We start from the raw sequence: 27145 nt of genomic DNA on the forward strand, positions 1-27145 counted from the left end.
CAGTAATGAAAGATTGTTTTTCGACCACTACAACTAACATCTGGGTTAGAGCCCTCTTTCCCATAATTAAAATTAATCATTTGACAATCGTATACTACTTATATGGAAATGCAACAATATGATCTTCACTGCTACCATTTTAACAGTTTACACTTTGTTAAGTAATAATTCCTCCTGAGCATTTAACCCTTGTCTAAGCTGGCAAAAATGCCCAGTCTTCTTTGCACATAAAGCAGGAGCAAAATATGTTTGTTTACCCATTTGTCATGAACTAAGCTAATAGAATATTAGAATATTGGAATAGAATATTAAAATCAAAAATTAATTCTAGTATGTATGTGCATGTTTTGACATTTTTAAGCGCCTAGTGTAGGTCCTTAGTCCTGGAACTACACAGTCTTTATGTGCTCTAAAGATAGTGTCCTCATTTACAGCAGATTTCCTACTGGCTTCTGTCTGCAAATCCGTGCAGTAATGGGTGTCTCCTCATTTCACTCTTGTGCCAACTGAAGGCGTCCCGAGGCCAACAGCAGTTGGACATGGAGGTTGGTGTATGGGACACTTAGAAACACTCACCATTAGGTAGTTTCAGAACATGAGGTTGAACAGGGGTCAGGAAGGTTTTCACATCATGGCGGGGACAACAGATGGGGATTCCAACATTTAAAATCAGCAAACAGTGATGAAAATCCATTTTATATAATAATACTACCTCCATACAATTGTTGTTGCATTATTACCACGTCAGAAGGAAAGAATGCAAGGTGGGCCGAGGTGCATTTTTGAGTTTGGAAGAATGCCCACAATTACACCTTGAATAGGAGTGTATTCATAATCCTAGAACGTAGATGACGCTTTGAAGTTCAGGGGTTGTTCAGGGCCCCAGGCACCCAGCAGGAACTATTCACGAGAACACAGCCTTCCAGCGATAAGCCTTCTAGCTGGACACATGCATACTCCTGGTAAATGCCTTTGGAAATGCTTCTTCTCTCAAGCATAAGACTTCGTTCTTTTAGATGGACAACTTTGAGATCGGCGACAATCACAGTACTTAAATGGTCATGTGCTAAAGGACAACGCCTTGCACCCCCTTTTTAGGTCGAGACTGGGCAGCGCATGCGCTGCTCTGCGAAGCATGCTGTATTCAGGTATGGACTTGAAGCTCTGCCCATCTTTTCAATGAGCTCCTGATACTGTCCATTCTAAATCATTGCTTTTGATTCATGAATAGACATAGCACTTCCTCCTTAGTACCGCCTTGTCTGCGTTTGTAACCTCCCATAAGGACTGAACTTTTTACTTATGTTGATACACAGTCTGTTTTATCTACAGTCGGTGAGCACTATTTTCTTTAATGATTTTCCCCTACTCCACCCACAACCTGCTTTCCTACAACGCAGCACGCCGCCTGCTTTTATATTTTTATTAGTAATGGCGGCCGGTCCGTTTTAACTATAGCAGCCGTGCATATTTATTTGCCAGCTTGGTCCGCTTTAACTATAGTGGACATGCTCTAAAAACTTTTTTTCTTGGTGAAAGCGTCCTATAACGTGCTTTCACTTTGATGGTGGGTGCGCCCCTTTCTTTAGATGCGGATCGCGGTATTCAGCTTACAGAGAGCCGCCTCTTGAAAATGGGGTGCGGCCGCCATTAAACTACACAAACAAATGTTTGTTTATTTTGTAAAAGCGCCCCATGCCTTGCTTTCACTTTAACGGTGGCCGTGCCCCTTTCTTTAGACGTGGCTCGCTGTAAGCTGAATACGGCGAGCAGTGTCTAAAGAAAGGGGCTGACCCACCATTAAAGTGGTCTCACATTTGCGACTGTTTGAGCTATTACCCTTATAAATGATAATGCCTTTTATTTATGTGTTTTTTTCCAAAACGCATATTTAAAAGGCATTGTCCTTTACAATGGCAATAGCTTAAAACTCTCGCAAATGCGAGACCTATTTTATTGCAAATGCTTGTTTGTTTGTTTACAGTAGCTGGGCCATTTCTTTTGTAGTTAATTATCTCCGAGAAATCCGGAATTTCGTGTCATTTCTTCATTCCTATATCTCCGAAATACCAATTTAGTGACTGACAATTGCTTCCCTTTTCTAGACTTTTCCCTCATCGGCATGGTCACATTTTGATTTTAATAAACCTCCAAAAATGTCACCTTAACTTGTACTCCAGCAGAATGTCAAACACAATAAACTGTGGAGTAAAAAAAATAGTGAGTGAGGACCCCAATAACACACTGTTAGACCTGGCTTTTACAGCGGGTTTATCCCCAGATTTTTTGCTTTGTGGCCTTCTGTTTCTGAACTGTTTTCGTTGGTTTTATGACTCTGGGTACTTTACCACAGCTGATCAGTGCTAAAGTGCATATGCTCTCCCTGTAAATAGTTGTGATGGATTAGTGATTCCATGATTGGCATATTTGATTTACTAGTCAGTCCTTAGTACAGTGCACTGTGTGTACCCAGTTCCTGTAAATCAAATGCTGCTAGTGGGACTGCAGCACTGATTGTGCCACCCACATAAGCAGCATGAAAATGTAACTCAGACGTGCCACCGCGGTGTCTGTGAAGTTTAGTACTGCCATGTTAACTTGGTAAGTGCACCCACTTGCCAGGCCCTATCCTTACTTTTTCTTACATGTTAGTCACCCCTTAGGTAGGCCTAAGGTACCCCTGTGGGCAGGCCGCACGCACTGTTTGTGAAAAGTAGGACAACCCCTAGTGTTTGTGGCATGCCCTGATAGTGAAATACTGCCAATTAAATTTTTCACTGTTGCAAGGCTACCTGCTCCCATAGGATAGAATGAGGAGTTTGCTTATAACATATTATAAGCATAGCTACCCCCGAAGTCAGAATGTTAAAATGCATCTTTTAGTGAGGGTGATTTTTACATGATGTGTTTGAAAATACCACTTTTAGAAAGTAGGTATTTTCTTGCTTAGCCACTCAGTGTGCCTCTGCTAGGATGTGTATTGAATGTCTGGTTTTTCAGTGACAGGGGCTGGGGAAGTCCAGTGGCCCTAGATAGTCTGGATGAGTCAGGGCTGTGCTGAATAGACCTGGGCTGCATTTAGAGTCGGGGAAGGAGATTTCCGTTCACCTGAATGGTCCTGGTCTGCCAAGGACAATGCTGTCTCCACCTCCTGCCAGGAAACTACACCAGAGAGGACAGAACTGGATTTGACTGAGCACAGGGCTTCTCTGCCACCAGAGAACAAAGGATTTTGTAGTATAAATATGGGGGCCCAGACTTTTAGATCACTTCTGGGAATCATGAGGAACCTTTGCCCAGGGGAAGAGCCGGAAAAGTGGAGGAGGTATACTGCCCCTGTGTTGTCTGTGTCTGGGGTTGGCCAGCAGTGGCTACTTGCTGCCAAGGGAATGGGAAAGGACTTTGCTGTTTGCTGTGACCCCTGCTTGAAGGAGATCTCCAAGGGCTTGAATTGAGCTTGCCTCCTGTTCTGAAGTCTCAGGGACACAAAAAAGTCACCCTCAGTCCCCCCTGAACTCCTTTGCTGAGTCTCTGGAGGTTGTTGTGGGACTGGAAACTGAAAGAACTGTGAATATCGACGCATCGCCTGTTTAAGACGCATCGCAGTGATGAGAGAGAAGATTTCCGATGCATCTCCACCACCGAAGAATTGATGCTTCTGCTCGTGCCTGAAGTGTCTGCCGGCCGGCGAATCCTGTGCACCGATCACCGACTTCTGAGGTCACTGCACCAATTCAGACGCAGGCCCGGTTGGAGAAGAACCAACGCATCGCACCGGATCGTCACACAACACATTGAAGCGTCAAGTCGGTCATATCGTTGGGGGACGCAGTAAGTAACAGACGCATCACCTCCCCACGCAGTAAGAAAACTGATGCATCACCTCCTCTCTGGTAAGAAACAGACGCATCACCCCCCCTGCACAGCAGTAAAGAACCAACCCATCACCTACCCCGGAGCAAGGAACCAACGCATCACCCTCCCTGAGTGTAAGGAACGGACACATTACCTTCCCTGCTACCCTTTTTGCTTGCATTTTTCAACGAATCCAAGGTACTTTGTGTAAAAGTGTTGCATCTCACGTTCTCTTGGAACTTAACCGTTTCTACCTTTTAAGAACCATATTTTTTGTACTGTATGGTGGATTTTTGTCGCTTTGGTCTTTTTTTGGTTTAGATAAAGATTACTTATTTTTCTAAACGGGTGTGGGGTCCATTGGTATTGTTTTCACTATCACTGTATGTGTTCACAAATGCTTTACACACTGCCTCAGAGATAAGCCTGTCTGCTTGTGCCAAGCTAGCAAGGGGGTGAGCAAGGGATTATTTTTAGGAGTGTATTCTCCTGACTAGAAGCAAGGGTCCCTATTTGGACAAAGGTACCTACCTCTGCCAACTAGAGACCCAAACTTTCTAACACACACGAGAACAGGATTAAATTTAGTAGCTTTATGTAATAGTTGACCAATTAAATCCTGTCAGGAGAAAGAGTGAAAATCTCTACAATTCTGTATTTGTGTTCAATGATTCACCAGCTTAGTGCAGTGTGAACTGTTTTCTGAGTAAGAAGCAGCTGTTTTGCTGTGATATTACGAATTAATTCTGGGTGGTTCAAAGCCTGGCCTCCTAGACTCGTTTTAGCCAGATGAATTTGAATTAGTAGCTTGCCACTTCCAGTTGAAGGCTATTCTGCTATTGACCGGCTCCTGATTACCTCTTGCCGCACTCACACAGGTATTTGGCAGCTTTCTTCGCATTTCTATTTATAAAAACTACTAAGCCCCACATGTTCCTGATTTTTGATCCTTTGTGCCTGCTGGCGTTCCCTCCCAATTCCTCTAACCATATCTCCCGTTAAACTGGTGTACAGTTAGGCCTAACAAGGGATGGTCAGAGACTACTAGTGTAGTAGCCAGATGTGTTGTATGGCCACTGGCAGACTGAATAGACAGACTTAAAAAGTCAACATATTGGCTAGACTAACTAGATAAATATGGTATTGTAAACATACACACACAAAAACACATGGTTGTATTCAATAAATTACATATAGAGGGCATTACCTGATAAAACAGCTGTTTTAGGAAACCAAATCCAGTAGCTACAGAATTGAAACCTTATGTAACACACTGGTGGCTAACTCACAATGGATGGATTAAAGTATACTTTCCAGTATGTCCTTTTAAAAATGACCCAATTATATTGCAATGACAAAAGTTGGTATGTTATAAGAAATTAAAGGCTTCTGCTCCCAACATCTCCAATTCCTCGAAAAATACAGCAAATATTAACAATAATGCATTTGTTTCTCTTCTATTTTCGAACACTCACCTGAAAGTGTAGGGCAACGACTTGTCTAGCCATAAGGGTATTCAAATGTTCTTGGAATTTTGGAGACAAAATGTCCTGTGACAAGGTCTCATATGGATCAAACGCTTGTTCCTAACACAAGGAGACACAAATGTGGTCAGCATCATGTTTTAATAAAATTATTTAACAGCAGCATTATAAAAAAACAACTTAACAAGATTGTTGTCAAAACATATATTTCATGCTTTATTATATATCAGTGTACTAAGCTAATTCAAGAGCATTCCTTGAATTTCATTCAACGGTTTTCCAGTGCAACACCCATCCGGTTAACTGAATTTATTCTACGCCAGTAGAGCGTATTATAGTCCGGCACAAGTAATCTTGTCTGAAAAGTGTTGTACTAGGGCTGTTTGATGGTGCTATTATATTCATGACTACATGGGCTTCTCATGATGTAATGCGCTATAGAATGTTTTGGGCGCGGGATTCCACCCAAGTCAGTTATTCCATGGCAGGTGAAAGAGGAATCACGCTCCATCTTGTGTGGTGATAATAAAGGTGACTTTACACTTAAACGGTGTGAGAGTATCACTACTACCCACAAAAAGACACAACCCTGACAGTCCCTGGATTTTACAACCATAACTCATGACTTGACACGCAGCACCATACAGTGATCAGATGGACACAGAAAGAGCAATTTAAGCATGAGAGCAGGGCATGAACGCCCTCAACGATAGCCACCCAAGGACTTCAAAGTAAAGCAGGCTTGAATTATTAATATTGATGTATACCTGCTAGCCACAGTATAATCCAAGAGGCCTCCTTCAGAGAAGTGTGTACAGTGTAAAAGCACCATAACAACATCTTGAGACACAAAACAAGCCAAATTTCCACAATTTAGTAAAATGATAGATAACACAATTATTGAAAATCTGATCACAGTTCAAAATGTACTATTTTTTCAATAAAATACTCACTTTCAAAAATAGTCTTCCAAAGATTGTTATACAGAGCAGTTACTGGAGGGCAGTCCTCCACCAAAGAACAACAAGCAATAGCAAAGCCAATAGGTCCTTTTATTACCTTTGCCAAAGCTGTTTGGGGGCCAGTAATTGCATGAGGGAAGCATAAGAGTATGAGAACAGCAACGATTGCAGGGGGAAGGGGGGTTGCAGGGGTAAAAGCACACGAGAGAGAACACCACATTGGGGGTGTTCTGTGAAGGCTATAAGCACATAAGGCAGAGATCGACATGGAGCATAGTGGAGGAGGGATTTACAGGGAGAGAAGCACACGAGGGACAGATTAATCAATCAATCAGAGTACTTGTAGAGCGCGCTACTTACCTGTGAGGGTCTTAAGGCGCTGAGGAGAAGGGGTGGGTGGGGGGGGGGGGGGGAGTTGTTGAGGGGGCTGCTATTGCTTGAAGAGCCAGGTCTTGAGGAGTCTTCTGAAGGCGAGTAGGTCTTGGGTCTGCAGTATGTGGGTAGGGAGGGTGTTCCAGGTCTTGGAGACGAGGTAGGAGCAAATCTGCCGCCGGAGGTCGTTCGTTGGATGCGGGGGACTGCGGCGAAGGCGAGGCTGGAGGAGAAGAGCTGGCGGGTGGAGGTGTAGAAGCCGAGTCTGCTGTTAAGGTAGGCTGGTCCGGCGTTGTGGAGTGCTTTGTGTGCGTGGGTGAGGAGCTTGAAGGTGATCCTCTTGTCGGCGGAGAGCCAGTGTATGTCTCTCAGGTGGGGGGTGATGTGGCTGCGGCGGGGGACGTTGACGATCAGTCGGGCGGAGGCATTTTGAATGCGTTGTAGTCATCGTAGGTGTTTGGCTGGGATTCCTGCGTAGAGTGCATTGCCGTAGAACAGTCTGCTGCTGACAAGGGCCTGTGTCACCATTCTTCTTGTCTCGGTCGGGATCCACTTGTAGATCCTGCGGAGCATGCGGAGGGTGTTGTAGCAGGAGGAGGAGACAGCGTTGACCTGCTTAGACATGGAGAGGGTGGAGTCGAGGATGAATCCTAGGTTGCGTGCATGGTCGGTAGGTGTTGGTGCTGTTCCCAGTGTGGTGGGCCACCAGGAGTCGTCCCAGGCTGAGGGGGTGTGTCCGAGGATGAGTACCTCCGTCTTCTCAGAGTTCAACTTCAGACGGCTGCTCCTCATCCAGTCTGCGACGGCCTTCATTCCCTCGTGGAGGTTGGTTTTGGCGGTGTGTGGGTCCTTGGTGAGGGAGAGGATGAGCTGGGTGTCGTCAGCGTAGGAGATGATGTTGAGGTCGTGATGGCGGGCCACTTGTGCGAGGGGGGCCATGTCGATGTTGAACAGCATCGGGCTGAGGGATGAGCCCTGGGGGACGCTACAGATGAGGTCGGTGGCTTCGGATCTGAAGGGTGGGAGGCGGACGCTCTGGGTTCTGCCGGACAGGAAGGACGTGATCCAGTCAAGGGCCTTCTCTTGGATTCCGGCTTCTAGGAGGCATGTTTTTAGAGTGCGATGGCAGACCGTGTCGAACACGGCTGACAGGTCCAGGAGGATGAGGGCTAATGTTTCGCAGTTGTCTAGTTGACGCCTGATGTTGTCTGTGGCGGCGATGAGGGCTCTCTCGGTGCTGTGGTTTCGTCTGAATCCTGACTGGGACGGGTCGAAGAAGATGTTACCCTCCAGGTGGAGGGCCAATTGCCTGTTGACAATTTTCTCGATGACCTTTGCCGAGAACGGGAGCAGGGAGATGGGCCGGAAGTTCTTGAAGTCCTTGGGGTCCGCCTTGGGCTTCTTGAGGAGGGCGTTGATTTTGGCGTGCTTTCAGCTTTCCGAGAATGTCGCTGTTTCGAAGGAGATGTTGAAGACCTTCCGTAGTTGGGGTGCGATGGCTGCGTCTGCTTTGTTGAATACGTGGTGTGGGCAAGGGTCTGACGGAGATCCTGAGTGGATGGAGTTCATGACCTTGCGTGTCTCGTCGTCGTTGACGTTGGACCAGGAGGTCAGGCGGATGGCGCTTGTGGTGTTCACAGGAGAGTTGGAGTCTGGCGTAGTTGGGCGGTCGTGGTGTTGAAGCGGTCGTGGAGGTCAGCGATCTTGCGGTGGAAGAAGATGGCTAGTGAGTCTGAGGGGTTGGTCTGTATTATTGCATCACCAGTCACACCTAATACCCCTATAGATAAAGAGGTCAATAGGGAGCCAAGTGAGACAGTCATTGTCCATACTGAGAATAGGTGCCCCGTGTCCCTTCAGGATATTGAGAACTTAATTAGATCATATTCTGTATCTATCCTGGAGAGGCTAACGGAGGTGGAGTGTAGGCTGTCAAAAATTGAGATTGCTCTGCCTAAAATAGATCTTGTAGGCCACGCTGATGTTAATTATGCAAATAATCAAGCATCTAAGGGTGTATCTCAAGTTTCGTCATCTGTTGTGCTACCTCCTCCCCCTATTGCTGCTCATGTTGTTCTTACACCTCCCTCAATTCCACCCGTACCAAAATCTTCGGAGAACCCAGCATCAGCTATTGCTCACCTCCATGTTAATTCCAGACCATCCCAAGAGGCAACTGGTGATCCAATGCTGGGGTCTGTTGTTAGCAAGACCAGCGTTAATACATCTAAAAATTCTGGCAATATAACCAATCTAGCTTTAACAGACCTAACAAGGGAAGCGAGGGAAACCAGACGCGCCTGGGGGAAACCTAAAAGGGTTCCACTGCCTGAACTTCCTCCAGAGGCAGTACCCTATGTGGTAGTCCTAACAGGTGTGCCGGCCCTTGAACAAAATAAGAGGGAGGGTTTTTTTCAACTAAAAAATAAGATAACCCACTGGTTGAGAGTACATAGGCCTATTGCAAATTATGTTAACGGGGACATAGTTCATGTTCGACGCCTCGAATGGTTGGGGGGAAGATCCAAAGATATCGATGGCGATGTAGTGGTTGTTAACTTCAGGGACCCAAACGCTGTTCACTACATATTGAACTGGCAGACGGGGAGTTCTAACAGTACTATAATCCCAAGACCTCTAACGTATTTTTACCCTAGGTCAGTGGTTGCTCCATCTCTTTTTCCCCTTTCACAGGGGTCAATTCAAACTCAGCCACTTAATTGTCCAATTATACAGAATGTTGGGAACAGTTATTGCTCTCAGTACCCCCCGATTTACCAGGGTATGAGAAACATGCCTTGTGCCCCTTGCCCTGCAACGGTTCAAGACTCCCTGGGTTGGCATTCCGTCCCAACTAGTCACCATAACTTTCACAGTTTTCAGGATAGAAGGATGGACCATCTGAAACCTTTCACGCCTCTTGAGACGTCCAATCGTTTTGACGTCTTCAGTGGCCTTGATGGTTGTGATTGAAGGTTGTTGGGTGGGGGGGTCGAGGGAGGGGATTCAAGGAACCATACTGAGATGAGGGTTGGAACAGGGCGCAAACTATTGCCAACTGTTGTATTCCGACCTCTGGGTATGAATGTTACATGTCATGATAATATCCCTGAAGATCAGGTAGGACTAATCCCTACCATAAGTCACTTACCTCTTGAGGAAATATCTTCGGGAACTGAACAAGTAGCATATAGTGGTGATGAGATGTCAAGGGTTAACACCGTCATGTCTTCTGCATTGGGGATTTCGGTTAAGCTTGTTAGTTGGAACGTAGCTGGGGTTGCCAGCAAATTGAGGGATCAAGACTGGGCTGCTTTTGTGGAATCCTTTGATTTTTGTCTACTCCAGGAGACCTGGGCAATCGATATTCCTCACAGGGTGGGCTACAAGACTTTTGGTATTGGAGCAGTCCCATCCAAGAGTGGTAGGCCGTCCGGGGGTCTTCTGATCTGGACAAGGATCAATCTCAGGGTTGACATAGAGGTGATAGACACAAACTCGGTAGATATCCTAGCATTAAAAATAACTACCTCCAATGGGAAGAAATTAGTCCTAATAAACATTTACAATAGGCCAACACCGTCATCAAAGGAATCCCTTATAGTTTCCAAACTGGATTACTTTTTGAGGGGGTTGAATCCTGGGGAGGATCTTATCATCTTGGCTGGGGATCTAAATTGTGACTATGAACCAGTGTCGGGCATAAGTGAGATTTTTGAGGAGGAAGATCAGGCAAACAAAATCCCACTCCTCGGGAGTAACAAATCCGTGAAATGTTCCATTCTGGCTCTGCAACTGATCAAATTATGTACAGAGCATCACCTTAGGGCCTGTAATGGCCGGTTACCGTCCGACACCTCGAAAAAATCAACCTTTAGGAGGAACACATACAGAAGCATCTTGGACTTTGTAATAGTTTCTATCCCCCTTTGGTCGTATCTCATAGATCTTGAAGTAATGGAGAGGGCTGAAAGTGACCACTTTCCACTAAACTTGTCACTAAACGCTGCATTTTTTAGCGACCCCTCCTCTCCTACCTGCTTTGAGGGGGGTGTTAGGGATGGTATTGATATTCACATCAGCAACAACAGGAGATCGCTAAAATGGCCTTTTATTTTGGATCATGGTGATATTTTGAGTGAAATTTACTCACTTTTTGCGGGTACCTTTGCTGCATATCTAAGCTTAACTCCTGAGGAGGAAGCAAGAACTTCCTTTCAGTCCATACACTTGGAGTTTTTCAAAAAATTAAAATTATTGGTAACCAAAATGCCCAAAAAACCCCAGCAGAAGACTCAGAATCTCTCTCACAGTAAGCCTTGGTATGACAGACTGTGCAGAGAGTCAAAGAGGGAAATGCTCATCGCTATTAAATCCAAATCGCAACTGGATGTTAAGATAGCTAGAAGTAACTACAAAACTATTCAAAGGACTTCGAAAATTGCATGGGAGGAAGCAAAGTGGGCGGAATTACTGTCAGCTGCAAGATCACGAGACACTGTATTATTCTGGAAGCTGATAGCAAATGGGAACAAGGTGGGAAGGGTGATCAGAGACACATTCCTAGACGAGCAAACCTGGGTAACCCACTTTACCAATTTATACACGAAATATGATGATCCCCATACAGCATCTACTGTAGTAAGTCATGAACTTCCAGTGGACCCGCTGGTCTTTACCTTGGGGGAAACAGAGCTGGCTATTAGCCAAGTAAAAAATGGGAAAGCCCCAGGCTTGGATAAAATCCCTGGGGATCTTTACAAGCACGACTTGAAAATATGGGCACCATATATCAATTACCTATGCAACAAACTATCCCAAAGTTTAGAATTTCCTGAAAGTTGGAAAGGAGCTGAAATTGTTTTAATTTTTAAAAAAGGAGACAGGAAGGACCCCTGTAATTATCGTCCAATAAGCTTAATGGACATCCTTCAGAAAATTTACTCACGCCATATTTTATTACGTGTGAGTAATTGGTTGGACGAAAATTCATTTTTAACCAAATTTCAAGCCGGGTTCAGAACTAAAGTCAGCACAATAGATCAGTGCTTTAGATTCTGCTGCCTCTATTGGAAGTACGTAATGATAAAGAAGGCCCACTTGTATGTTGCCTTTGTTGATTTAAGGGCAGCATTCGATTTGGTGCCACGTGATCTTCTGTGGAAGACGCTGAGTGCAGCGGGCATGCCAAACAATATAGTAGCTCAAATTATAAAATTACATGATGGGAACTTCGCGAGAATTAGATGGGGACAAAACGGCGAACTCTCACGGAAAATTCCAATCGAACGTGGAGTTCGCCAGGGTTGCGTTCTGGCCCCCACGTTATTTTCTGTCTTCGTGAATGATATTCCCTCTTACTTAGACAAATGTAAAAATGACGCACCTAAATTGAATGGCGAAAGGGTAGCATCTCTATTGTTTGCTGACGATACTATTCTGATATCGCAAACTAAAAATGGCTTGCAGATTTTATTGAATACTTTTAACGACTATTGTTGTCAAAAGGGGCTAGAGATAAATGTAAAAAAAACGAAATACATGGCCCTTAATCCAACCAAATCAGACAAGGGTTGTCTATTTTTGAATGGGATAAAGTTGGAATCAGTGTCTCACTTTTCATATTTAGGGGTGACGCTTGATTGTAACTTTACCTGGAAAGCTCAAATGGAAAAAAGCAAATTGTTATTTGCCCAGAACGTTAATCCAATCCTTAGAGAGCAAAGCTTAAGCACCAGCAAAGCGGTACGTCCCGTTATGGAACTTTTTAAATTCAAGGTTCAATCTTCAGTGTTATATGGTGCTGAACTGTGGGGGCCAGGCTCCAAGGAGACTTTTAGCATTCATGATAACAACTTTATGCGTAGCTTGGTTAGGGCTCCGAGAGGGACCCCACTAGTACCCCTGCAATTGGACCTCGACTTCAAAAGAACTGACCATCACGTTCTTATCAGACCACTTATGCTGTGGGTAAGATTGTGGCACGTTCCTGAGCTTCAGGTATATAGAGAAGGGCTGATGGAGATTATGGGGTTGGATAGTAACAAAAAAATACCTTGGCTAACACACGTTAGGACTTGGCTAAATCTTATAGGCCTGAAACACTTCTGGGAGCATCCCGAGCAGCTTCCTCCAAATCCCAAAGTAGTCCTGAAAAAAGGTTTTTGGTCCTATGTAGCAAATATGGCTGTAAACCTCAGTACTAGCGGTTCATTGGTATCAAAATTTTTAAGTTTTAAGGGTGAACCCCTTTATGAGTCCTTTATGGACGAGATAGAGCCTCCACTTGCCAAGACACTTTTTCTTAAGTTCAGATACGGAAATCTTCGATTGAAAGCAACTTTGTCATGTTGGGCAAGGAACCGTGACCCATTGGCCGAGGAATTGGACAAAGTTTGTTCACTTTGTGAACATAATCAAATTGAGAATGTGCAGCACATTCTCTTTTTTTGTCCTATCTATGCCCATGAGAGGAAAAGATGGATCAAACCGATATGTCTTTTATTAGGTTTGAGGTCTTGTGGTCAGGCTCTGAGAATTTTGACTACCAATACTTCACAACAGATCATATTTAGTGTGAGTAGATTTTTACTTGCCATTTGCTACCGTAGGAAAAGAATGGGCCTTCAGTTGTGAATTGAACTCCTAATCTCCATTCACATTGTCCTATTTATGGAATTGATTTGTTTATAGTAGTACTAACTGCTTTAGACAATTGAATTTGCTTACAGAATTATTGAGGTGTCCTCCCGTCTCATATGTTTTTATTGCCATGCTCCACGATTATTCAACTTTTGTTGCACAGTTAAATAGAATGTATTTTTCACTTTATTTTTTAAGTGATTGTGCTTATGTTATTGACATGTAACTTTTAATGAAACGTAATGTTTAAACTGTTCTTTTATGGCGTAATGCCGAAATAAAGATTTGAAATGAGTCGCACAGTTCTTGTAAAGGCGGGATGTAGTTGGCGTTGGAGAGTTCCTTTACGATGTTGAAGAGCTCTTTGCTGTTGTGTGCGTTGTTATCCAAGCGGTCTTTGAAAGAGGATCTCTTGGCTAATCTGATGAGGTGGTGATGTCTGCGGGTGGCGTCCTTGTGGGCTGCTAGGTTGTCCGGTGTGCGTTCGTGGAGCCATATTTTCTCCAGTTTCCGGCATGTGCGTTTAGAGGTCTGGAGCTCGTCGGTGAACCAGGTGGCTCTATTGCTGGCGTGGCTGTTGGAGGGTTTCTTGAGCGGGGCGAGGGTGTTGGCGCAGTCGTTGATCCACTGTCTGAGGTTGCGGGCTGCGGCGTCTGGGTTGGTAGGTGGGTTCTGGGCGAGGGTGGTGATCAGCCGGTCTTCGGTGACTCTGCTCCAGCAGCCGCGAGGCAGCTGTTGGGTGCGGTGGTGCGTGGTTGGTTTCTAGAACGTGAAATGAATGCAGCTGAGGTCGGTCCAGTGGAGTTCAGTGGTGTTGTCGAAGGCGACGTGGGTGCCTGTGGAGAAGACTGGGTTCAGCGTGTGGCCGGCGCCGTGGGTGCGTGCGGTGACGAGTTGGCTGAGGCCGAGGATGGCGAGGTTGTTGATCAGGGTGGCGGAGGTGACGTTGTTGTTGTTCTCGAGGTGGAAGTTCAGGTCCCCGAAGAGAATGTAGTCAGTGGAGGCGAGTGCATGGGTGCTGGCGAGGTCAGTGATGGAGTCGCTGAACTGAATCCGGGGGGTCTGGAGATGAGTGTTCCTCTGAGGGTGGTGTTGGGGTCGGTGTGGATCCGGAAGTGCAGGTGTTCGGCGGTGTTGAGTGTCCTCTGCGTGGGTGGCGATCTTGAGGGTGGACTTGTGGACAATGGCTATTCCACCTCCGGTTCCGTTGGCGTGATCCCTGCGGGTGATCTTGTCTGGGATGACTTTGGCGATGTCGGGCGCTGAGGAGTCATTCCACCAGGTCTCAGTCAGGAAGGCCACGTCTGGGGAGGAGGTGTCGAGCAGATCCCAGAGCTCAACAGCGTGTTTGCGTGTGGACCGGGTGTTGAGGAATATGCAGCAGAAGTGGTTGGGTTCAGTTCTTGGACGTTTGGTGTTTCTGTCACAAGTGAAGCTGCAGGTGCGGCAGGAGAAGGGTCCGTGGGTCCGTTTCGGGGTGGCCTGTATGCAGGTGTGGTTTCGGCTGGCTTTGTTATGTTATGTTATGTTATGTTATGTTATTTATATTTTTATAGCGCACAGCTGCCCCAGCAAAGGGGCGTCCTGGCGCTTTGACAGGCACTATAACATAACACACAATAAAAGAAGGGGCAACTATTCGGAGGCGGGAAACAGGAAGGTTTTAATCGCCTGCCTAAAGGCGAGCAGATCATCAAGAGCTCGGATGCGCACCGGGAGCGAGTTCCATAGCCCTGCTGCGAGCACCCGGAAAGAACGGCCACCCATTTTGCTCAATTTAAAACGAGGGCAAACTGCCAAATGGAGGCTGCTGGCGTCATAGTGGAGACACAGAGCGCATGGGGTTTGAGAGGGAAGCACTTGAGGGAGAGCGCAATGCAAGCATGGGGATGTGTGCAGGTAGGGAAGCACACAAGGGAGAGTGACACAAAGCATGAGGAGGAGCAGGGGTTTCAGGAAGGAAGCACACTCGAAAAAGCAAAAGAACGTGGGGTTGGAAAAAGCACATGGAGAAAGCAAAACATAGCGTGGGGGTGGTGTGGGGTGGACAACGCACAATAAGAACAAAACTGAACGTGTGTGTTGTGCAAGGGGAGTAACATATGAGCGAGAGAGCAATATGAGGCAAGGATAGCAAATGAGCGAGAGACCAACAGGAAGTGCAGAAGTTACCAGGAGGAAAAACACAAAGGAGAGCACTGGAAAACAAATGATAGTGGAGTGCTTAACAAAAAAAGGAAAAAAAGGCGTTTCCTAAAAGTGAGCGGTTGAAGGATACAGGTTAGCAAAGCCAAAGGATGGTAAAGAAGCCATCCTCAATGGGACGGGCTCATCAGAGGGACAAACCCATCAAATAAGAGGCAAGCAAATACGGGTACATATACATTTAAATAAAGTCAAGTTATGGTAAGCAATGGGCGGGCTGTAAGCCCACTGTGAGCTTGTGATAAGTCCACAAGACACATTTAGCAACCAGACACAGGTTGCACTATCTGGTGATAGATGTAAAAACGGTCACCTGAAGCTGCTTGATCATAGAAACAGATAGTCAATGACAGGGTAAATTCAGTCAGCTACTTGGCTGAAGCACAATTACTTCAATGGTTACCTCATCACAGTAATGAAGCTGCAGGCTTCTTAGTTGTGCACATTATTGGCATTTGCAGAAGCGGGAGGGTGAAACCAGTGTCCCAACTACTTTTTGCAGTGTCTGATGCATGTCCAACAAAGTCCTTACTGTACTCCCACCCTCCAAGTCTGGTGGGAAAATGACTTCAGAAAAACCACTGTGCTTGGTACCAGCAAGTCTCGGGCCGGCCCAGGCTAAATAGAACACGTCTAGCAGTAAAGCAGTCCAAGTAATTCACTCTTCCAGGGGATAGCCCAGTTGGCTCCCCCAAAGAAGTACAGCAACCAAACTGGCTATAGAGAAAAGGCAGAATATTGGAATAGCTAATCCTAGGCAGAGAGGCGAGTGCAGGCAGAGAGATAAAAGCCAGAAGCATGGAGCTTTCACTTGTCCTATTGACAGTGATGAACAGCCAGGGTGGCTCTTCTTCTTGCTTCCAGATTCTACGTCTGTCTTCTGCCTCCTTTTTCAAATTCAAGCTAAGTTCTGGTTTCCAGGAGCTGGGAATCCCTCAATATTGGGTAGTGATGCTTCTCAAGCCACCTGATTATCATCAAATTGAGCATAACGAGCCAGGGTGTCTCAATAGAGATCTACATTACAGGCCCCAAGTGTACAGGGCCTAGAAATCGGAATGTAAGGGGGAATGTTGCCCCGCTCTTCATCTGTAAACGTTGAGATCCATTGTACATCCTCTGTCCCAGCTCCCCCAACTGAGCTCAGAAGAACTCCACATTTCATTATTGCAGCAGAATTACCCAAAATGCGTAAATGAGCTTAACAAGATACATTTAATGTAGCAGAGATGTCCCACTTTACAAGAATTCTTATTCGGGACATTGATAATATACATCTTTTGTTCACCAAGAAAAGAGATTTCTACCATGCAGTTAAAGCAACACACTTTGAACCATTTAACTCATTAAACAACTATCCAATATGTAGTGGCTACAAATGTACAAGAGAACTCCCATTATGAATTCTTCAAGCTTCCAATTCAAAACACTGCAGATAGTCATAGCTATTCAGAACTCAACAAATGTCTATCATCAGGTACCGAAAGAAGACTGGGAGGAAAACAGTAAGGTATTCCACAGGGACACTGAAAAGAATATCTGCATCTTAAGAGGATTTTTAGACAGTAAACAAAGGAGAGACAGCCATCTTGTATGGGTATGGATATACGTTTCGATCTGTCTACTCTTCCAGGAAAAAGCTTATTCCAAACGATAGCTTGAGAATGAAGATTAAGCTCATGGTTGACATCCTAATGCCCCGCATGGTCTGCAAAGTGGACACAACTAAGGAGATGTGGGATGAGTCGCCCTTCCCTCTGGCAATGAAGAAGGAAACTAAAGAGGCCTTTTTTGCGTCAGTCCTAAACAAACAGACAAAGGGGAAATAAGCTATGCAATCTCTCTCTCTCACACACACAAACACTCACTATTTGGAACCACCAATCTGGATATTCTTCTAGTGTACTGCTACAAGGTACATAAGTCCCTCAAATTATACTGAAGTGCACTTCAAAATTTATAGCATCTGTGGAGGAAAAGAAGGCTCCTTGAAATAAGAATTAAACAGATATTTAGCTAGAAACCCAGTTGCTAGGCAAGTTGAAAGACCTGTACCCCTGATCTACTTGATCACTGCCACCAAACTTAAGATTGTTTAGAGTGTGTCCGTAGAGTTGTGGGGACCTTCTGGTGAACCTCTTGCCCAAAAGTGTTTAGCATTCAGCTAGAAACCAATTGTCAATTAAAACAGTGAACATGTATTAAGGAGTTGATTATACAACTCCCATGAGCCTGAAAAACACTAACAGAGTCCCAATTAAAATAAGCATTGGCAGAGCCAATAGGTCTCGCCTTTGAGACCTTGCGAGATAAATTAAAGGCATTGTTTTTTAAATAAATAAAATTAATAAACCTCGATTATCCATTAATCTGAAAAAATGCTCTGCATACTAAGCTTTATTACTTTGCAGTGTGGTAAATGACATCCACGCGCGTGCATGCATGCACACACGCTATAACGCACACATAGTGCACCAGCTGATATGATATATTGTTCCATAAGTGAGCGAGAGGTAGCATCCTATAGCACTGTCCTCGGATACGTCCTCACTTTGACTAATTGTTCCGCGCGGTGAAACAAGGCTTTAGTTTGTAATTCAACTCACAGAGCTAATGCTGCTGAGATGTACGTGTAACCTGCAGGTCACAGGCTGAAATCATAGCTTATTGAGGAAGGTGAGGGCTAACAGCTGAAGTTTATCTGCAGCCTGGAGCTCCCAGTAGCAACCTTAGCGCGAAAGCTCAGTGTGACCCGGACTCTGCTCCAGAGGTCACAGGGTTTTAATCTTATTAATATAGCCTGCAACGTACATGCACGAGCTACAAAGATCCAGGTGTGCTGTGATTTTCAAAGACCTGATCCTTTTTCGCTTTCTGAAATAGTTAATGCTCCAGCTGCAAAGAGCTCTGTGTAACCTGCAGGTCACAGGGTCAAATCCCAGTAGGATCACTCAGTGAGTTATAATTCCACTGCATAAATTTCTTTATTATCAAAGGTCACATTCCCCACTTCGAGTCCCATGCCTGCAGCACAGTGGAGTGACGTACCTGCTCCTGGGATCCGAGCGAATCCTGAAGGTTTCTGGTTCCAGACTGAAAAGGGCAGTTAAGAATGTCAACATGCGTGCTGCATAGACCTGTGTGTACTCGACAGGAAGATAGATATTCCAAACGCTGTGAAATGACGCAAGTAATTCATGTAGCTTAAAACTACAATTTCCCAATTCCAAATTCATAAATAAATCTTGTTGTTTACTGTGTAGATGCGATTGATGCCTGTTGTAAAGTATCTTAATTGAGGCCTTCCTTACACAGAGCTTGGAGTTGCAAGTTCCGCATTGCTCGGACATTGAATGCTACTACCGCAGGGGTCTTTAGTCTCCAGTCATTTGTTTTAAAAAAAAAAAGTTACTTGGTTGACTGTAAATTCCTTTCTGTAAGCGGTATGTCACATACTCAGCATCCGGGTAGACTTCCTGCAGAACACTTCCTGGCAGCGGTTATTAAAAATTACAATAGCGGGAGTGGTGCGCGCACATGAAATAGGCTGAAAAACAAAGTTGAAACAAACACGACCGCGAGAGCGAGCATGGGAGCGTGTTTGTTTACTTAGGAACATGAGGCAAGATGACAATAATGAAGGTATGCAGCGGGCACAATGCGCGTCGCTGCTCGCTCCCGAGCTCCCTAGGCCAGGGGAGTGAATGTTAAAAGAAAAGGCAGGACATGATGCCGTCTACGGCCATTTCGGTGCTTTAATCACTGAAAGCCACATGCAAAGGCCAATTGAATATGTGGGAGTTAACTAACTTCCACAGTGACGTTTAGGAACAGTGTGGAGTGCTCACAAGAAGCCTCCCATAGAGAAGTGCATGCGCGCTGCGCTAGGCTTGACTTGAAAAGAGAGGCAAACTGATCCCAGGCTAGGAGTACATTCGACCCAACAACGTACATATAACCAGGAAACAAAACCAATATCAGGATCTATAAACCTGGTTATTTATGTTTTTATTCCTCCATAGCAATTATTCTGGCCCATCCTCTCAGTTATCTCTCCTGAGATCTATCTGGTGTCAACAGGAACCATTATAAACTTCTGAGTCAGCTATGCTATTTCACTATTATCTAGCCTGTCCAGACATAAATGCTAATTTCCTCAAGTGGTTGTGAACACTAACAGTCACTTGAAAGCTTTAAGATGGTATTTTCCTATCACCACCTTAGCTCCACAACCAATGACAAAAGCAGTTTTAAGACACTCTGCCTAATCTACAAATGTAGCCACATGAAGATCAAGTAAACATGAACAACAAAGTACATCTCCCACAAGGATACTACAATTGCCTGAATATTTAACAGCTGCAAAGAAGGCAGACATTTTAATGCAGAGGTCTTCAAAGATTTTTGCTCTGATCACCCTAAAGCAAAATGTTTTGAAGTAGCCCCTCCACTTTCTTCAGCAATAATTGGGAGGTTGGGAGGGGCAGGGCTAAGCACTGGGCTTATGAGATCATGTCAGGAGTACTTTTTATGTAGCTCCTAATCCACACTACAAGTGAGGCTTCTGAAATAGCAACCGCATCAAACAAAACAAGTAAATGACCCAAAAATAATGCCCTCCATAATTGGGGCGTTGTGACCTCCTCTCACTTCGTGGCCCTAATACAACTGCACCTGCTGCACTTAAGATAACTGAGGCCCTGAGTAGCAGACTATGACCTCTGCTTGCTCCAATCTTGAGACGGGTTTTCTGTTCCTTTCAGGAAAAAAGTTAGCTCCCACATGTTGTCTCCCACCCCCTCCTTTTCTTTGCAAGGGTGTCCTATATCCCGATGCTAGAAAGGGATAAAGATCCAGGCCCCTTTTTTAAAGTGAGACAGTCATTGTGGTGATGCAGGTGGCCTCTCAGACCCAGGGTCCCATGCCAGTGCACCTCCTTCACTAATGGAAGCTACTGCTTTGCAAAGCAGGCCATTTCCTCTGCCCCTTGTTAAAAACAGGGCTCCATCTAGTAACATCCCTCTCACTACCATCTCTCGAAGGCTAAACTAAGGAGTTTCCGCTCTTTCAATTTTTCCCCTCCCTTAAGCGATTGCTCGGAGGTCCAAAGCAACACTGGCATAGTAGGTGTGCGACGGGCCCTAATGCAAGTAAATAATAGTAAAACAGTCATGATTGGTGTTTAGCTGGCTCCTCATACCACTGGGTCATAGTGCCACTGTAGCTGCACCAATAATGATACTTTCTGACCGTTAGTGTTTAAAAATAAAACAGAAAGAATAGTGGCTTAGGCTCTAATCCTAGCAAGCACTATGGTCTCCTACTCTGTTTTTTGTAGTGTGATAGCCACAACGGCAGCGCAACCTTAGCCCCAGTCCCTGCTGCACTAATGGTAGTAATGCACCTTTAAAACATTTCTTTTTACAAATGTATGGCCCCCTTCCTTAGAGCATGACTCTGAGGAAGCGATCGCTGTCCATTTGGAGAGAAAGAGTGAGCCCCTACATAGTGCCCCCTCTTCTAGGCCACAACTTTGGCACTATCTATGGATCTCGCACATTTCCTCTTTCACCTGGACAATTACTCTGAGGCCCCAGGGATCCAGAGCATCAGGGCTCTGCATCTGAAAGCAACCCTATTGACCTTCCCCTGCCAACCTGCAGGCTCACCTTTTATCAAAAACGCGGTGTATAAACAGTTAATACTGATGTTGAGGTGCCTTTGCCTGAAAGCAAAGGGAGGCAGGAGTACAATTAGCTAAAGAAGAAATGGGCCTTCACAAACCTCTTTAATTGATGTAGTCACATAAAGCTCCATGATGACAAAAGTTTATTATTTTTAGGAGAGAATGTAAAGGTACTATCAAGCGAGTTCTGACGTAATAGAGATGCACTAATGTTTGCACTAAGTACAGTCTGTTTACTTATTGCTCATATATATATTTTGAAAACATTTGTTTTATCTCGAACACTACATCATTTTGTAGCACGCTCGTGTATAATGTAATACTATTTTAAAATAATGAATTACATAGTGACAGTGCTTTCGGTCAACGGCTGGGAATTGTAGCACTATAAATAAACAAGTCAATATTCCCCATTGTCCCAATAGAATTCAGTTCTGTGCCTGTCTGGTCTCACACACACAGACATCTTAAGTAATCGCATTAATTCACTCCATTTTCATAATGTAAAAGAGTACATTTCCCATTGATTAGTTTCTTTTAAGATGTGTGCACTATTTATATACAGTTTCCAGAAGGCAAAAAATAACAAAATACTTACAGAATACTTTGCTCTTTTTTTTAGCCATGCTTTTGACCCCGACACCATACTCACTGCCCCTACCCCATAGCACTCATGATCACAGTTCCAGGACTTTTTTTTACCACTTGTAGAGCTACTTGTAAATAAATTAAGACTGTCTTGAGCGCACCAAATAAACAAGAATGCACTTCTAGCCATCTTTATTTACAAGTAATGAAATGCAGCCCTCCTCCCCGCCCCCGATTTACATTTTGAAGACCTCTGCTATAATCGCATTGACACATACAATAACAAGCTCTGGAACAGCCAAACTGTTTGGTGCTAGCTGACAGCCTTTTAGCTTTATCAGTACTTACGTTTGTCACCTTTTTAAATAAATTGTACAACTTTGCAACTTTGTTGGAGAGCTGCTGGACAACTTAAAGAAATAAAAAACATTAGCTAGAAGAAAAAACTAATTTTGGCCTAAAAAAAAAGCAGACATTGCCATAGCAGTACATGGCACTGAAGTGAATTAATTTTGTGCAGATGTGCTCTTTGTGAAAGAGCAGAATGCAGTCACTCACAAGGACTTATTTTTTTAGCAAAATGAAAAGGCCTTTGCTAATATCAGATCTAAAATTGGAGCAATCTGCTTATGACAAATCACAATAAATGTAACACATTTCTATCTGGAATGCACAGAAGTATATATTTTCTGAAACTTCAATTACATTCAGTGCACCGACAAGGAAGTGCATTTAGGAGGTTCTGTCTGAAGAGCTGAACTTCATAAAAAAATCCTTTCTTTCATAGCTCCGAAGTGTGGAAAATAACGAAATTGATGTACATAAGCAGCGTTCATTTGCCCTCTCTCATTCCCTTCCCTGTACGTTAACCACACCACTCCGCCAGTAAAAGCCCGTGCCCACATGTACCTGATAGCCATTTTTTTAGGCACCATGGCCTTTTTGCCCGCTCATCGGAATCCCCGGCTTCCCTCCTGCGCGTATTTGAACCCCCCCCCCCTCACATACATAGACCATGAAACCCTCTCCCTCTGCGCGACCCTGCTATGAAAAGCAACCCTCCTGCTTGACCCACGCAAAGTCCCCCATTTCCTCTTGAAGAAGTATCCCTCGCCACAGCTGACATAACCCCCCAGCTGTATCTGACTGCCCCCGTTCTCTCATGTGCGGGTCATAAGATCTCTCTCTCTGTGCGACTCTGTCCCTGTGCGCACCCTGGCTCTCTCCTCCTCCCTCACATGGACAAGTCATAAACCTTCTTCTTCTGCAAGACCCTGTCCTTGGGAGTCACGCCCGCACCTGACCAGCACCTCCTTTCCTTTCATGAATAACCCCTCTGTTAGTAAACCCACCCTCCGCGATGGACTATCCACACATGTCCGAGGCCATAACCTAAGCCGGGAGACACTGTTTACTGCCCCTTATTGTATGAAATCGCTCCTCCTCAAAGGACCCACTATTGATTCTGGCCTCCCCACCCCCTGGGCTACGATCAGGCGCACATATCCCAAGAATCGGCGGAACACTCAGCTGTTTGATTACCCCCTCCTCTTATCAGCAGGTCAAGGGCTTCTATTGTGGATGCATGTGGGGTGGGATTGACACGAGGATTAGGGGGATGTCGTTTTCTTGTTTCACAATGCCGTTGTTGCAATAAGGAATGTTTTGTAAGGTATAAAAGGCGATGCCTCTGAGAACTTGTTAGAGCACCTCCCGAAAGACACTGTGTTTCGTGTCCGAAATGACAGGCTCTCCTCATGAGAAATAAAACTCTGTTCTCGTGATTCCAGCTTCCAGCGCCCGTCTCTTTATTTGGTAACTATTCAGAATGAGAACTAAGAGGCGACTTGCGCCAGCAGCCCGGGCATCGATACTAATATGGGCTCACCTTTTACAATTGGCGTCCCAACGCGGGGTCCATCAGTGACATAGGGTCCAGTAAGAGAGATCCAGACGATGAGGTGAACATCTAAACGATTGGAGTATACCTGCCTTGAGAGGGCCCTCGTCCGGCTGCCGATTGAATGAACTTCACCGATTCTGAACGGACCTCTCTCGAGTGACCTATTGTCCTGACTGGAATCCCACAGGAATGCTGCATAGAGTAAGAGAACGATCGGGCGCTGGAGGAGGAAGACGAAGACCTGTCCATATGGTCCGGTCCGGGTAAGATTAAGTAGGGCGTTTCTACGCCTGATTGGTAGGGTGGTTTTATCCATCTGATTGTTTGATTGATTGTATTGGAATCGGTATTTGGATACTGATATTGTTGTTATTGGTTCATTTAGCTTTGGATGCTACTTGAAATATTGGTTCTCTTCTTGAGAACGAGACATTCTCTGTTTGCAAACAGCGGCGAATAGGAACGTTCGTCTCTCTTTGCAGATAGAGAAGGGTAGGTAATGCAGACTTTTGTCCCCGTTGTAATCCGTCATGCCTACCTTTCTCCCCACTGATTGTTTGATATCGATTAATAATCGATTGTTGCTCTTTGAGATCTTCCCTGTCCACAAACAGAGACGAATAGAAATATTCTGTCTCCCTTTGCAGATAGCGAAGGGCAGGTAATGCAGACGTTTGTCCCCGTTGTAATCCGTCATGCCTGTTTTTCTCCCCACTGATTGATTGATTGACTGGACATTGTTGTCCAAGGAATTGTTTGTTTGAGGTATTTTCTGTTTGCAAACAACGTGGAATAGAAATATTCTGTCTAGTCTTTGCAAGTAGTAAAGGGTAGGTTATGCCCCTTTATGATTCGTCAGTCCTACCCACTCCCCACTGATTGACTATTATTTGGGGGTAGCTCACCTGGTCCGTCCAGGAGGCTACCCTAATGGAGGACACATGCCCCCACTCGTTGGCCATTTATTGGAAGTAACCCATCTGGTCCGTTCAGGAGGCTACCCTAGTAAGTGGAGGTACATCATTTGGTCCGTCCAGGATGATACCCTAATGAAGGGATATGTGTTCCCCTCTGATTGATAATCTAGTTCCACCCCGGACCATTTATTGGAGGTAACTCATCTGGTCCGTCCAGGAGTACCCCTAATGAAACGGACATATAAAAAAGTATATATATATATGAAGTGATCACCGTACCCTGTTAACAGAACTTTAGCTCGAAACACGCTAAGGAAAAGAAGGAAAAATAAAAAGAAATCGGGCTAAGTCAGTAACCCCCTGATGAGCTTTCGACTTCACTAAAAATAAGAAACATTAGAAACAGTTCGTAATAAGGAAATATAAAATGGCGAAAGGTTTGACAGCAAGACAGCCACGAGGTAGCTAGGTTCCGCTGCCTACTCCTGCTCCAAACATGTCTGCCTCATTGCCCACCACGCCCAAATAACGGTCACATGAAATAGGAACAAACCAATAGGTACCTACCCCCATTCCGGAAGCTCCCGGAGTGCAACAGGTCCGCGGTTACGCCCATCCGGAAGGCGAGGCCTCGATGCGTGCAGGGCTCGGCTGGCCGCAGTCGGAAGGGGAGGATGTGGGGCGGACGGCCCGCAAATCGCAATGATCTCTCCTTTACCCCTCTTCTGCTGCCCTGCAGGCCACGGGGGGGGGATGTCTTGCCTCAGCCACCGACCCCCCCCCCCCCCCCCCCCTCACCTGATCCGGCTCTCATCGAAGGCCGAAGCCAAGGCGAGGACGGCGGCGTTTCTTTGCGCAATAATGGCTGCAACTGCACTCGGCCCTGGACAACCTTGAAGATTCAAAAAGAGCCAGGGGGGCCGACCTCTCCACGAGGCGTCCCCCCCTCCCCCCGTCCTCCGATGGAGCCACGAGATGTCGGCGCACTCCTGCCGGCACCAGCCTCAGTTTGGAAATGGCTAAAATGCAGCAAAGATACAGACTTGTTCAGTTCCGGTGGAACACCAGAATGACCCGGTAGGAAAGATTGTTGCCGCCCTCCCCACTCTTTGACTGATGGTCCATATTGCTAGACTGTTACCCCATTGCGAAAAAACTTTTGAACTACCAACGGAAGGTTCTGGTCCTACTGCGAGTCAGTGGAGGCAATCTGACTATACTGGGACTTGCCTGACCTCGCCCAAAATGGCGCCGATACAAAATGAGACTTTTAAAAATCCTTGTTGCACCCTGATTGCTCAGCTTTGATGCCCCAAGATATGTATGCAGTTTTTGGACAATGAAAGTAGATAAGATGGATATTGAGTATGTGCTTGGAAAAGAAAGCGATATAAGATGGATATTGATTATGTGCTGGGACGATGAACTGATTTAGAGTGGGTACTAATTATGTGTTGGAAGCAATGAATTGGTATGAAATAGGCACTGATTGAGCATTTGGACAATGAATTGATATACAAGTCTTGAGTAAATAGTAGGATAATGAGATGATATTATTGAAAGCTTGACACGCATTATACTTGCCCCTTAAGAAAGTTCGATATGATTTTCATTGCACTGCTGCACTTTATGAAATAAATGATCACCGACTTCGTTCCTCTTATGCCCGGTTCCAGTCTGCTCCGTAGCCGGCCCACTGGGTTGTAGGCCCGTATTTGTGCGCCAACTTTTTCATTAAAGTTTTTGAACACGCAAATATTATCGTAGCGTTTGTATTTATGAATGTTATTGAAATGTATGGCTACTGTCACCGACATAAGTAAAATACATGCAGTATGACTAAGGTTGGAGGCTAAAAGGGCCCAATACTTAGCAGCTACATTATGTGTCACAGACAGCCGGAAAAGTGTTTCAGACGCCCTTAAAACGATACCGAAGAAATGCCACTTGACCACCACCCTTGCACATGACCTAAAAAGCCACGATCAAGTGATTCATGTAGACACGCAGACCATCGATGATTATCTATCTAACACAACTGGTCCCTCTGGGCTTAAACGCCGAGATGGTAGAGAATGCACCCCGTGGAGATAGGTCCAGTATGTGGTAGGTAAAAACATTTTCGGATCTATGCTCGTTGGTGTGTTTTGAATGCTGCCCCCACCCCCTTCTTCTCCTCCTTTCTGCAGGTCGCGTCGGAACGTCGGCTGAAGTATGGAAGAGCGATGATCGAACGACCGACGATAAGGGAAGGAGGGGATTTGAGCATAGTACTTATGCTAGACTTAGATATGACTGTTCCTCCATAGAACATAGCGACTGGGAGGATGGACTGACATAGAAACTTGACGGGTACTGTATGACGGAAATTGACTCGAAATTAGCACGTTAGATAATACAACTATGACGTTTAACTAGATAGGGAAAGGACAAGGAAAAGTCCCGGGGTAAGGGTTACCTAGGCACCACCCGTCTGGGAAGGAAGAAATGTTGTTGATGTTCGAAATGTACCACCTCCTTCTCACACTCCT

General features: G+C 45.2%; 1 protein-coding gene across 1 annotated transcript in view; it reads right to left on the reverse strand.

Annotated features, from left to right (window-relative positions):
• The window catches only part of SOS2 (SOS Ras/Rho guanine nucleotide exchange factor 2), a 372731-nt gene that overhangs the window by 157534 nt on the left and 188052 nt on the right, over nt 1-27145 (reverse strand). Inside the window, exon 7 of the mRNA XM_086937294.1 lies at nt 5331-5441. Within this exon, the coding sequence (XP_086793420.1) occupies nt 5331-5441 (111 nt within the window). The remainder of the gene's footprint in view (nt 1-5330; nt 5442-27145) is intronic.

This window comes from Lissotriton vulgaris, chromosome 9 (genome assembly GCF_964263255.1).
Source record: "Lissotriton vulgaris chromosome 9, aLisVul1.2, whole genome shotgun sequence".
NCBI lineage: Eukaryota > Metazoa > Chordata > Amphibia > Caudata > Salamandridae > Lissotriton > Lissotriton vulgaris.